This window comes from Xenopus laevis, chromosome 7L (genome assembly GCF_017654675.1).
Source record: "Xenopus laevis strain J_2021 chromosome 7L, Xenopus_laevis_v10.1, whole genome shotgun sequence".
Taxonomy (NCBI): Eukaryota; Metazoa; Chordata; class Amphibia; order Anura; family Pipidae; genus Xenopus; species Xenopus laevis.
This window is the reverse complement of record NC_054383.1, coordinates 96,727,747-96,740,808: the sequence shown is the minus strand read 5'-3', so window position 1 is coordinate 96,740,808 and position 13,062 is coordinate 96,727,747. Positions and strand designations below refer to the sequence as shown.

Genomic DNA, 13,062 nt, shown 5'->3' with positions numbered 1-13,062 from the left:
ATTGAGGCTCTGTTTGGCAGTGCACCTGTTTTTTATGAAACTGGAGTGTGTTTGGCACCCCTTTTGATTATAACTTTAGTTCTACTTTAAAGTTGGTACTACATAGGGCTGTTTCCTGACCTACATATAAATGCAGGCTGATCCTCTGGCCTCCATACGCTTCTTTCACTCCTCTTACTCGCAGGCAATAAGCTGACTTGGGTGCAGACACATGGAGTGCATATAAGAGGATTTGGCTAGCTAGCTTTGATAGATTTCTCATGCCCGGGTATACTGTATGTGCATGTGGTGGTTTACCTATTAAACCATTACTAATAAAGTTCTAATAAAGTACTGTGTCATTCTAAATAAATTTGTAGCTTAGGGTGACAAAATACATTTTTTTGGCCTATTCTCTTTATGCACTAATAGTCAGTGACAGAGATGATATATTAGCGATGATACCAAGAAGAACAAATCTAATGGCTCACTCAGATGCTTACTGGAGCCTTCCCCTTTGGGGCTTTCACATTTTCCTCTCAGGCCCTAAAGTTGCGTGTTTTGATGCGTTGTCCTCTCCTGAGTGGTGGGGGAACTGAAAGATCATTATGGAGAAAGGTGACCACCTCCATAGATTGTTTAGGTAACTGCAAGTAAACCACAGCATAGAAGAAACCCATGTAAATGGTTAGGAATTTAAAGGATTTTTTACAAGGATATATTCAAGACATTAGATAAAATTAATGTGTCCAGTGTTAATGAATTACTTGAAAAACCTGTTGCAGTTGTGCTTGCGACACGAGAAGGTTGGCAGTGTCACCTCCTTATTGCTCGCTTCCAGCAATCACCTGTTGTTTTCCCTCTTGACTTTTCCTTTCTATCCCTCCTGTGTTCTCAATATCTTTCATTTTTGTCATGTTTATTTTTTCCAGATCACCCCCCTTTATAACCACATCATTCCTCTAACTGGGGACACATTAAATGTATCCTGTCATGCAGCAACAATATGAATATTTCCTGTTCTGAATGTGTCCCTAGTTAGGTAGGGATCTGTTTTGCTTACCCATTCTGGCAAGCTGGTTTCGTCACATCATGTTCATTCTGTTTTCTCTTTGTTTTGTTTAACAACCTTTCTGTTTATTAGTATTTGCCTTCTATCACCATCTATAAATCACCTTCTAATGGGTTGGCTCCTTTCTTGCTGTATTTGCACTTCACCTTCTCTTATCCTTCCCTATTAGCTTATTTATTAAGCAGCAGCCATTGCAAGTATTGGTGCCATTCATTTAGGTCAATTGCTTCTAAAGCTGCTCCTTGCACCACGTCAAAGGCGGTGGTAGCTCTGAGGTCCCCACAGTGACCTGTGTCAATAGATAAAGTACATTTATGCCTAAAGAAACATGGGCAGACATATAAATTATGAAAAGTTTGCAGTGTAATTGCGTTTAATTCACATTGCAATCAGGCTGAACTTATAGGGAAAAAACAATGGGTTGTGGGTAAAGTACATGGCGACAAACAGATCTCCCAATTCTCTGTTATGAGAGAAATGTGGAGAGTTTTCAGATGAGATACTTTCTCTGCGAAAGTTCACCAGTGTATTTTCCCCATATAGTTGTCATTTGACTGTTGACTGCTGTCCAGGATCCCTTTAAATTCTGGGCATGCACGGGTGACATCAAACAGATGAAATGTCCATAAAGGGGTAACATTCAGTTATCCGTTTGCATGAGAAATCTATAAAAGCTAGCTAGCCAGTGTACAGCTATCTTCCAAAGAGGCAATAAGATAATGCCCCAAGATATTTGGTCAAATTAACAATAAGAATAATCGAATTGAGAGGTAGGACTGGTAAAAGGTTTATTAACCCCCCCCCCTCACTCTGGTGTGATAATAGCTATATTATTTGTTCCCCCATATATTGTGTTTTATTTATCTATTAAGTGATAGAGACAGGGTTGCCACCTGGCTGGTATTTCACCATCCTAGATAATAAATGAGTATTATGAATTTTCTGGATTTTTAAAATTTTCTGTTGTTCTGCCCCTGCCTTGCCCCCTATTTCAACTTCTATCTTGTCCTCTTCTCCACTGCCCCTCCCTACTAACACAAATTGTCCCTTTTACTCCACTTCCATGCTCCCTTCTGGGTTCCGCCTACTACCCTATTTCTAATGCTGGAATTTGAAGGTTGCATCCCTAACTACTAACCAAACATCAATTTTCCCTGATTCGCCACCCTTTATGTCACTATCCAACCCCATGTACATCACTGCAGACCATTTCCATTCCCCCCTCTATCACAATGTTTTTCTCAAAAAAGGTAGAGACCCTAGAGAGGTATAACTTTTTAAGCCAACAAGAACAGTCATATGCAGCATGTGGTTAGAGTTCATTACTGGTTACTGTAATCAACATGGGAAGGTGCACTTGCCACTATTGCGTACAGGGCCGGCCTTAGGCCAATTGGACCAATTGGGCCCAATTGGGCCCCGCACCTCTGGGGGCCCCGCACTGCCCCTTTCCTTTCTATTTTGTGCCTGTATGCCCTTATTTTCCTAAATACTTGCTGTGTCAGTAGCCAGCAACACTTTGTCTAGGGGCCCCGCCAACATGGTCCCAATTGGGCCCCACATTTGATAGGACCAGCCCTGATTGCGTATGTATGTGGTACCAAAGTAGATGTGAGTTGCAGATAACATTTTAACTGTGAGTCATTTCCTACACTCTGCTCTAAAATTACATCTAAGCTCTAGGGTTCCAAAGAATCAATTGTCCACTCTTACCAATAATATACAAATATATAATTCCAAGAAGATTATCTAACACATCAGTGCAGTGCATTTTTTGTTGCCCATACTACCCCACACAGAACACATGATATGTATCACAGGCGACTAAATCTCCCCATGTGCCACCACCCTTAGAAGGACCCACCACTGCACCAATGATTATGTTATAATGACCCGTAAGAAAAGAGCTGCAAAAGATTGGCAACCTTTATGTTGCACCGCCTTCACTCTTATCAGTAAATATATTGCAATACATGGACAAACAATCCCTGTTTGGTTTAAAGGGTAAGGCATTTTTTAGTAGCTGTATGCACAAAATATCTCAATGTCTTAAATATATTGATAATGGGTTGAGTGCAGGACCTCTTGTATTTGTCTATAAGTATTTTGTGGTCACAGAATCATTGCACCCCCACCTAATGGTTTTAAAAATGAGTGGTGAGCACAACTTTCCCTTGTTTGTTATAGTTATACAGGAGCAGTGACCAGCTCCATGTTGTAGCTCCCACCCTTCCCAACTATAGTCAGGTGATCCCACTGGTGTCTAATAAAAGGGCAACCAAGTTTAGGAGTTTTACTTTGAAAGCAGCAAGTGAATTAAAGGTAAAACTTAGTCCCTGTGTAAAATGTATAATGAAGCAATAGAATTCTTAATGAATCAGATGAAAATTGAGCATAGGACTGGCCAGATATGGGATGACTTTGACGTAGTTGGCCAGCTTAAATATATTGCAATATATGGACAAACAATCGCTGTTTTGTTTAAAGGGTAAGGCATTTTTTTAGTAGCTGTATGCACAAAATGTCTCAGTGTCTTAAATATATTGATAATGGGTTGAGTGCAGAGGACCTCTTGTATTTGTCTATACCACCTTCACTCTTATCAGTAAGATAATCTTTCAGCGTTATCACTTAAAGTACTTTTATTGTATTCCAGATAAACTGCAAAATATTACATGCTTATAGTGCTTCCACAGAAAATCAAAAGCTGTCTGTCATGGGATAAACTGAGCACTGATTACAGAAGAATAGAATGCCATTCATTAGCTATATTAAACACACGTTGAGAAGTGAACAGTCTATTGACCTTTTGTAATAATGACACTAGGGGATTCATAAAAATGATGGAGGCCACAAAGGTCAAGCCTGACCTTTAGACTATCTCTGTCTCGCTATCAGATTTTCTAATTGCCTGACATGAGGCTACATTCAGTTGAGGCACGTTTCAGAGCTAAACATCCCTCCTCCCCTATTCTTTACCACTGACCACACACCAGCTAATCACTTTAGGCTTGTCGAGTGCAGAACATCAGATAGCAGTTTTTCTGCATCTTACTTGTTCCTGCAAAAAAAAAAAAAAAAAAAAAAACAACACCATAATTGGCATTTCCATAGGTTGCAGTTTCATTTCTAGGGACTGCACTGAATTTGCAGTTGAATTGAATTTTGAGTTGTTTTTGGATCTAAATTAGGTTTATTTCACTAAATTGCCAGCTACTAAGAGCTCGGGCTAAAACTGCATCTCCATTTCTGAAATAGGTTAAAGCAATATGGCAGAATTTTTAACCTTTGAGCAGGGACACCAAGATGGGTCCCTATACAGTTTAGGGTGGGTCCACCTTCTAAATACAATAGTCATTAAGACAAGATGCATACTTAAATGTAAAACAATAGGCAGTAACAGAACTAGTAGTTTCTGGGCCGAGGTAAAGGCTGCGCACCCGGCTCCCCCTCGCAATCACCCCCGACGCACCCCCAGTAGTTATAGGATCTGGAAACCCATTATCCAGAAAGCTTCCTTTTTTCTGTAACAATAAAACAGTACCTTGTGGTTAATCCTAAATAAGATATATCATTATTATCCTTATTGGAGGCAAGACAATCCTGTTGGTTAAATAATTTTTTGTTGATGTAAAGTATGGAGAGCCAAATTACAGAGATATCCTCTTATACAGAAAAATCCAGGTCCCAGGCATTCTGGATAACAGGTCCCATACCTGTATGTGGGTTGCAAAGCTGAGAAAAAGTTACATTGTAATAGTATGAAAACGTTCAGTCATATCTAGTGAGATCAGTACAGACAATGGCAAACAATATATAGCCCACATGAAAAAAAGTTTTTTTTATTACAATGTGTAACGACATAGGCCTTTAATTGGTCACTTAATATTCAGTAGGAAATACAGTGTATCCCAGCTGCACAAGCTGAGTCATTCAGAACCTGATTGATGACTGCGGCCCCTGTCAGTAAAGAAAAACAGGCTTCCTGGAGCTTTTCTTGGTTTCCACACTATTCTGCATTCACTTCATTCAAAAATAGGATTAAAACTGTTCCTGCCTTTTACGATGGATCTATCCTGTTTGGTACAATTGATAATACAAGTAAATGTTGATTCACTGGGGTCTGGTCTGGCATCATTAACTTTATGGCCTACAATGTGAAGAGGACACATATATATGGCTGCCCATAAACGAAAGCTTAGAAGAGGAAAGGGAAGTGATATTTTAGAAACATTTCAATATCAAAGGCAAATTTAAGGGAACACAACAACATTTAAGCATTTAAAGTAGTGGTTCCCAAACTTTCTGGCCAAAGCATTAGGTGGGGGGTTTTAGGCAAAATGCCGGTCTGATCTTACTGATACTCCTGGAAGCCCAGATTAAAGGCAAATCGAAGGAAAGTCCTGTTATACTTGGAGGTGCCAAAAGTTAGGCACCCCCAAGTGATCGCATTTACTTACCTGAAACCCTCGGCCAGTGCACCTATCAAAAGAAAACTACACCGGCCTGGGATTCTTCCATAAATCACCCTTGGGGACGATCGTCTTCCGGCTTCTTCTTTCTTCTCGCGGCTGCGCATGCACCCTGACGAGCCGATCTTTAACGAAAAAGTCGGATATTTTGTTCTACTGTGTATGCGCCTGCCCCAGGAAATTTGTAAAGAGAAGCAGCCAGAAGACGATTGCTTAGTGGCGCTCGCAGGTAAGTAAATGCAATCACGTGAGGGTGCCTAACTTTTGGCATCCCAAAGTAAAAAGACCTTTCCTTCTCCTTTAAGGTGAGATATGGTATACATATACGGGTAAGGGATCCCTTTTCCGGAAACCCATTATCCAAAAAGCTCAGAATTACAGAAAGGCCATCTCCCATAGACCTCCATTTTATGAAAATAATTAAAAATTTTCAAAATGTTTCCTTTTTTTCTGTAATAATAAAACAGTAAATTTTTTTTTGATCCAAACTAATATATAATTAATCGTTATTGGAAGCAAAACCAGCCTATTGGATTTATTTAATGTTTACATGTTTTTCTAGTAGACTGAAGGAAAAATCCATTATCTGGCAAACCCCAGGTCCCGAGCATTCTGGATAACAGGTCCCATACCTGTACTTTGGTTGAATGGCTGATACAACAATGTTTTCATATATTGGTATCCTTGTTATAAGCACACCAGGAGCCCCTGTCTAATTTAGGTTCTGGGAACTGAGGCACAACTGAAAAAGGGTACAAAGAGTGCTACTACTGTGCATGGTGTATGTGTGTAAGAAATGTTGTGCCCGTTAATAAATGAGCATCAAGGCCACTTTAATGTAAGACCAGCCAGTTGTTTCTGATGTTAAAATCCCTGTTTGACATTACACTACCAAATGTAGTAACATTTTGATGTACAGATGTTTTTGCAAAATGCAACTTTCTTCCCTGCATTTCATCTCCGTGCAGATGTTTCGAACTATGCGACTGATTGTAACATTTGTTAGGAACAAACCTCTTTAAGATCAGTACAGGTTTAGGATTTGTTATCCTAATTACGGAAAGGCTGTCTCCCAAAGACTCATTTTATCTAAATAATCCAAATTTCTAAAAATTATTTCCTTTTATCTCTGTTATAATAAAACAGTAACTTGTATCCAATTTATGGAAAGATCCATTATCCAGAAAGAACCAGGTGCTGATCATTCTGGATAACAGGTCCCATACCTGTATCTAAAATATGACATAGCAGCTGCATTATGTGGCACTGCTGGAACACCAATATTTACTCCTCTTTATAAACCACTTAATTGAAGGAGAGGGCATGAAAACTTCATTTGTTTGTTAATGGCAAATGCATAGCCTGCGGACATACAGATAGAAAAATTAAATTTGGGGTCAATTTTGCTTTTGTCCTTGGTGTAAGCTATAATGTGTCCTCCAGAGACTGGACTAGGAGAGACAGGACATAAGGAGTGAAAAGTTGATGCTAGGCCTTGAACTTTAGCACAGTGATAAGATCAGATCTAACGCCTTTCAGTAAATGTTCTGGATGGAACCAGCCTGATATAGTAAGAAACCTTCACTATCTGCTCTGTAGTATGTGCTGCAATTAACAGCTTTCCTATTGTGGTTATATTTTTACTTCTGGCGTGACCTTCCATGAGCAGACTGAGCCTCGGTCACACCTTCCTGTTAAACCAACTGCACCCCATACACCTTTCCCCGAGCACAACGCATATTACACACACACGTAGTGAAAAGCCATTTTTATTACAAGTATGGGATCTATTATCTAGAATGCTCGGGACCTGGGGCTTTCCGGATAAGGGGTCTTTCTGTTATTTGGGTCTTCATGCCTAAATAATCATTTAAACATTAAAAAACCCAAAAGGATTGTTTGGCCTCCAATTATGATTAATTATATCTTAGTTGGGATTAAATGCAAAGCACTATTTCCCTATTACAGAGAAAAGGGAAAGCAATTTAAAAAAATTAGAATTATTTGATTAAAATGGAGTCTATGGGAGATGGCTGTCCCGTAATTTTACAGATAACAGATCCTAAACCTTTACATGAACATCGCTCAACAATTCATATTCTGTAAACCATGTTTGGTATAGCTATAGCAGCAGTTGTACTACTTCCTAAGAAGGCCTGCCCAAATTTTCGTCTTCTAAAAATACTACTATACACTGAATCCATTTAGCCCAGACAACCCCCTTGTTACAAAGGAGAGGGAAGCAGACAGAACTGCCTGCAATTGTAGTCCTGTCAAAAAAATGGAGGGGGTATATATGGCTGCCTTCTAGCCCTACTCCCCCATTGCACCCTGATTACGAAATAACACATATTTAAAGGAGACATAATTTTGTAGGCAATTGTGAATAATATGTGATGTTGGTGGGCCCCGGCTCTCGTGGGCCCTGTCGGCCCAGACCCTATGGATCAATGGCAAAAAAAAAAGACACGTGTGTGCGTAAAGAAAAAAAAAACACGGGGAGGGAAGGGGTCTGGAGGGGGGGACCCTGGGACAGGAGCAACAGTGGGCCCCGGGTCCTCCAGTCTTCCCTGACTGATACATTCTTGTTTTTTTTTTACATAAAATGTCTCTTTTACAGCTAAAGGTTTAAACTAAATAATAATTATAAAGTGCAGTCAAATTTCTTTTGTGTTCTAGCGTGAATAAAGCCTATGTTTTATATAGGTGATAGCACTGTAAATGCTCTCAGCCCTCCACTGAATATGACCACTGACAAATAATCCACCTGTATGTATGCACACAATACTGTTGCCCAGGTGTTCAACTTATTCATAAACAATACATTTGTATGTATGTGTATATATATATATATATATATATATATTTATATATATATAGCTCAATACAATGATCACTCTCAGTATGTGTATATACTGTTTCTGCATCCATGTGTTTCTGCTTTCCTGCCTTCCCTTACCTTGGGAGCAGAATTGCAGTCTAAGTGCAGGCACAGAAAGGGTGTAAGCTGACATATCTGTTCCCTGCGTCATATACATGCTGTTCTCTTTGCTTCCCCACCCAGAGTTTGCAGACTGTGCGGGCCAGCCCAAATGGAATGTAGGAGGAAAGCGATGACTTCCAGAAGATGACAACAAAGTGCTCTGATTGATGTGAATTTGCTGCGGGACAAAATGTCCATTACTTCCCCGCAGAGGGTCAGCAGGTACTTATGTGAAGGCATAGTGTAGAGGTAGCTGCACAACTGACAGGCAAGAGCAGTTAAAACATTGCACAACCTCTACAAGTGGGGCTGGTATAAGTACATTTTCCCCTATATATCTGTGTCCCTGCCACACAAATGCCCTGGCCTTCTGCAACAGGCTGGGCACCTGGTTAACATCTGACTGACAGCTACATTTGCTTCTGGGAAGCGCTGGCATCTGCAAACAGGAAAAAAAATAATCAACGTACATTCCCTGGTCCCTTGTTTCACAAATGAATTTACTATCTAAGCTAATGCATGTATTTTGCAAAACAGGGGCTTTTAGTTACAAAATTATGATAATAAAATAGATAAGCCACCATACCACGTCAAGGTAAACCCCGTACGGTGGTCCTAACTGTTAACCTCTGGTCAAGTTTTTTCTGTTCTGGCATCTCCCTGCAGAACTACATGTCTCAGAGTCAGTGTCTCCAGACCAAGGCATCGGCTTAAATGGGCTTGATCCTACCCCCATGTCAGTAGCATTTTATAAGGGGAGAGGTTTGCCAATACCGAAGTATTGATTATTTACACAGGCTTGTTCCTTGCTCCCCGCTTAAAGCTTGTAAAATTGTGTGATTATCCTGCACCAATTTTATGATCATAATTTTGTAACTAAAAACCCGTTTTGCAAAATGCATGCATTAGCTTAGATACTAAATTTATTTATGAAACGGGACCAGAGAATGTGCGTTTCTCAATTTTTTCCTTTTTGTATGTTTGTAACTATCCTGGCCAGATCAGCTGCACTTCCATTGTATTTTTTTTTGGCCTTGGAGTGCTCCCACATATCCCCCTTTTTTGTATGTGCTGGCACCTGGCTCAGTGCCAATAAATACCTATGCCAAGGCTTGCATGCCCCTCTGCCCTGTCTCTCACAGTATTGGCTCATGATGTACCGTCATGTTATTCACTGCGGTAGAGCCCTTATGTATCTGTTCTCATGTAAAAGTCAGCCACCCTGAAGTTCATATACAGAATATGATACAGTCTGGGGGCAGTATGGCAGGCAACGCAAACATACTACATACACCAGCTAGTGAGGAGGTGGCATAATATACATAAACAGAACACAAGGGCCACATATGAGCTCTTCTTACTCAGGAATTCCCGACTGACCTGGAAGTGACCTACTGAGTGTAGCAACAGGGAACAATAACATAACACACCTTTTTGGCTGAAACCCGTATATGATGCCCCTTCCTCCCCATTGTACAAATCCCTATGACGATTATGGTTGAGGGTTTCCAGGCTCCAGCAGTCTCCCTTTCCATGCCCAAAAATATAAACCTACCACTGGTACAAAACACCTTTATTAGGTGCTATTTCTCGCATATATGACATTTATATTTATTTTAATAACTAAACTGGCTGACAATAATAACTAAGAGAAAAAGAGAGATTAAGTTAATCCCCAGTTACACGAGAGGTTTAAAGGGGGTTCCCTTGTGGGAAACTTCACTTATTTATTTTCCCTCCACCCAGGGATATGTGTCAAATGAACTGACCCATACGTCAGGGCAATTGCAACAACACTAAAAACATTAGGTTTCCTCAAACTGCACCAGTATCTACTAGATGCCATAGCTGCCAGCATTCTCTTTCATTTACAGCTATGTGACAGTTTGGCAATGACTGACAGCTGCTAAATGATCTGCAGCGGATGAACTCTTGCCAGCACAATTAACAAATCTGTGCCATATTGCTGAATAATATGAGAAATTACAATCCTGCCTTCCTACAACCCTCCTCCCCATTGTGACATTCACCCTGCACAGAAAATGACAGTAAAAAACCCCTTTGAAGCAGTGACATTAGAAGGATTAAATCCCTGTTTCTTATATGTTATCTCTGTGTCTGCGTGGGTTTCCTCCAGGGTCTCCAGTTTCCTCCCACACTTCAAACACATACAGGCAGGTTAATTGGCTCCTGATAAAATTGCCCAGAGTGTGTGTGTGACGGTGATAGGGACCTTAGATTGTAAACCCCACTGGGGCAGGGACTGATGTGAATGATTTATAATCTCTGAAAAGCATGCATATGTCAGTTCTATATAAATACAGGATAATAAATATTACAGTACAATATCTGGCATTGTAATTTGTCTCGCTTCTTACACAGTGCCACGCCAAATGATTTGCAGCATGCCATTCTACATACACACCCATGACAAGCTGCACAGGATAAAGATCTATAAACATGAATAGATTCCATTCTGCACCCAGCACAACAGGACTGACGGGCACTAACAATTCCCAGTACAAAAAGGGCTTTCTTCTTAGCAGACCTGGTATCTAAATGGCACAGGTTGGCACAGCATAAAAGCACTGCAAGCAGATTATTATGGCACAGACATATATCCTCATGCTTCCCAGAGAGGAGAGGGGGCTTACCCAAAATCCTGGTCCATGGACTTGAAGAAGAATTTGTAATGATGCACAGGTCTGTTGCTGAGGACATTTTTAAAATCCGCTAAGGTCACTTTCTCAGGAGGAACAGGCAGTTTCACCAGATAAGGGGTTTCTTCTTCATCTATATGGTAGATGATTTTGGTCTCAGCCATGAGCAAGAAAATAGCAAAGGGGGGTTACACCCCCCCAAAATGGCAATGCCCTCTCCTTTAAATTAAACCTGGAAGTATCATACGCAGAATGGATCCATATGTGAAGTCTTTCCCTGTGTCAGTCAGTCAATTGGCAATCACAATGCACTGCTCCATGGCTCCTCTAAACAGGAAGGGAAATGCACAATCCTGAGCTTGAAAGGGGAAATGGCTGAGCGCTGGACATTCTGCTCCCTGGACTGCCATCTACAGGCGGATAGGTGAAACGCAAACACTGAAAGACCAGTATTTTTCCAGACTGTAATATTCCAGACGCAGCTGAGCTGTTTCATTTGTACAGAGTAAATATTGTACATTACCTGCAGGCAACCATTCGCCCTTGTGTGAACAGTATGGATAACAGAGTTGCTATTAATACAATGTAACAAGCAAAATGCCTTATTTACTGCAAATATTGGTCAAATATACTGGGTGAGAACATAGCAGTGTGAATAGTTCAAAGACTCCTGTTTTTGTAATATATGAGGATTTTGAAGGCACTGAGTAGTTTCATGACCATATCAACAGTGGTGGTTAATAAAAGCTAGGGCTTCCCTTAAGCTGGCCATAGATGCAAAGATCCGATCGTACGAATCAACGTACGATCGGACTTTCCCATCTCCCGACCCTCCACTAACCATTCAGATCAAAGTCTTTACCATTCCGATCAAATAAGAACAGATCACCCAATGTTCTGCCCCTGACAGCAATCGTACGATACTTATGTCTGACAACACTAGTGACAGTCTCCCTCTGAAAATCGTACGATCGGCAATACACGCAGAGATATTATCGGCAGGCGACAGAAATTTTCTAACCTGTCCGATCGACCAAACGACCGATCTCCGACGGACGAAAAATGTCGGGACTCTCCACATATGGTCCGAAAATCGTACGAATCCACGATTCGTACGATCGGATCTTTGCGTCTATGGCCAGCTTAACCATGCAATTTTGCCCACTCTCTATAATAGTGGTGTATACACAATAAATGCAACAATCAGCTAAGAAGGCAATGGTAACTGGTACTAGTTTGGTGTGCCAGTAGGTGAGCAAACAGCTGGGGGTTATAGTAGAAATAGGAAATGGCTGATAGAAATTGTCCTTGGCTACAGCCCACTGACAGATCCACTGGTACTCTGGCGGGCCATTCCACACTTGAGATTATAACCAGGAATCCTTGTCCTTTGCTGGAATCACTAGAGTGGCCTTCCAACTAAGTGAACAAATCAAAGGCAGAACCCTGGGAAAGGTACCAAGTAACTTAATAATGATAAAGTGAATGCTGAAAGAATTATATATGCATTAAAATAGCCATTCCCCTACTGTGAACTTGTTTGCGGGTAAATTTTGGTATTAGAATAAGCCTCCCCATAACTTTTCCAGGATAAAGGGGATGCAGAATGCAGTCTCAGTGTCTATAATGGACAGATACATGCTCCCGCCACTAGCTGCTTAAAGGGCACCTATGAAAAATTGTTTCCCCCCCACCAAAAGAGCAAATCTAATAGAGCACTTTGTTTAAGGGGAACAATATTTTTTTCCCAAAAAATGCACCTTGATGCAGCAGCAGCAGACCCCAAGATGGTCAGGGTCCCCATCAGGTTTGCTTTATGGTAGTTACACCAGTGACTATGACTACATATTAAAATGGTGATGTAATCTAATGTGGTGAGCCGTGTTCTTAAGCAGT

General features: G+C 40.7%; 1 protein-coding gene across 3 annotated transcripts in view; it reads right to left on the bottom strand.

Annotated features, from left to right (window-relative positions):
• dvl1.L (dishevelled segment polarity protein 1 L homeolog) overlaps positions 1-11,553 on the bottom strand; it is an 89,017-nt gene extending 77,464 nt beyond the window's left edge. For 2 of the 3 annotated variants that reach the window (XM_018226034.2, XM_018226035.2), the window contains exon 1: positions 11,161-11,552. In XM_018226034.2, the coding sequence (XP_018081523.1) occupies positions 11,161-11,330 (170 nt within the window). In that variant the 5' untranslated portion in view covers positions 11,331-11,552. Of the gene's footprint in view, positions 1-11,160 lie in introns of all 3 variants that reach the window. The other variant, XM_041569360.1, reaches the window with a different exon arrangement.
• Positions 11,554-13,062: the final 1,509 nt, after the last annotated feature.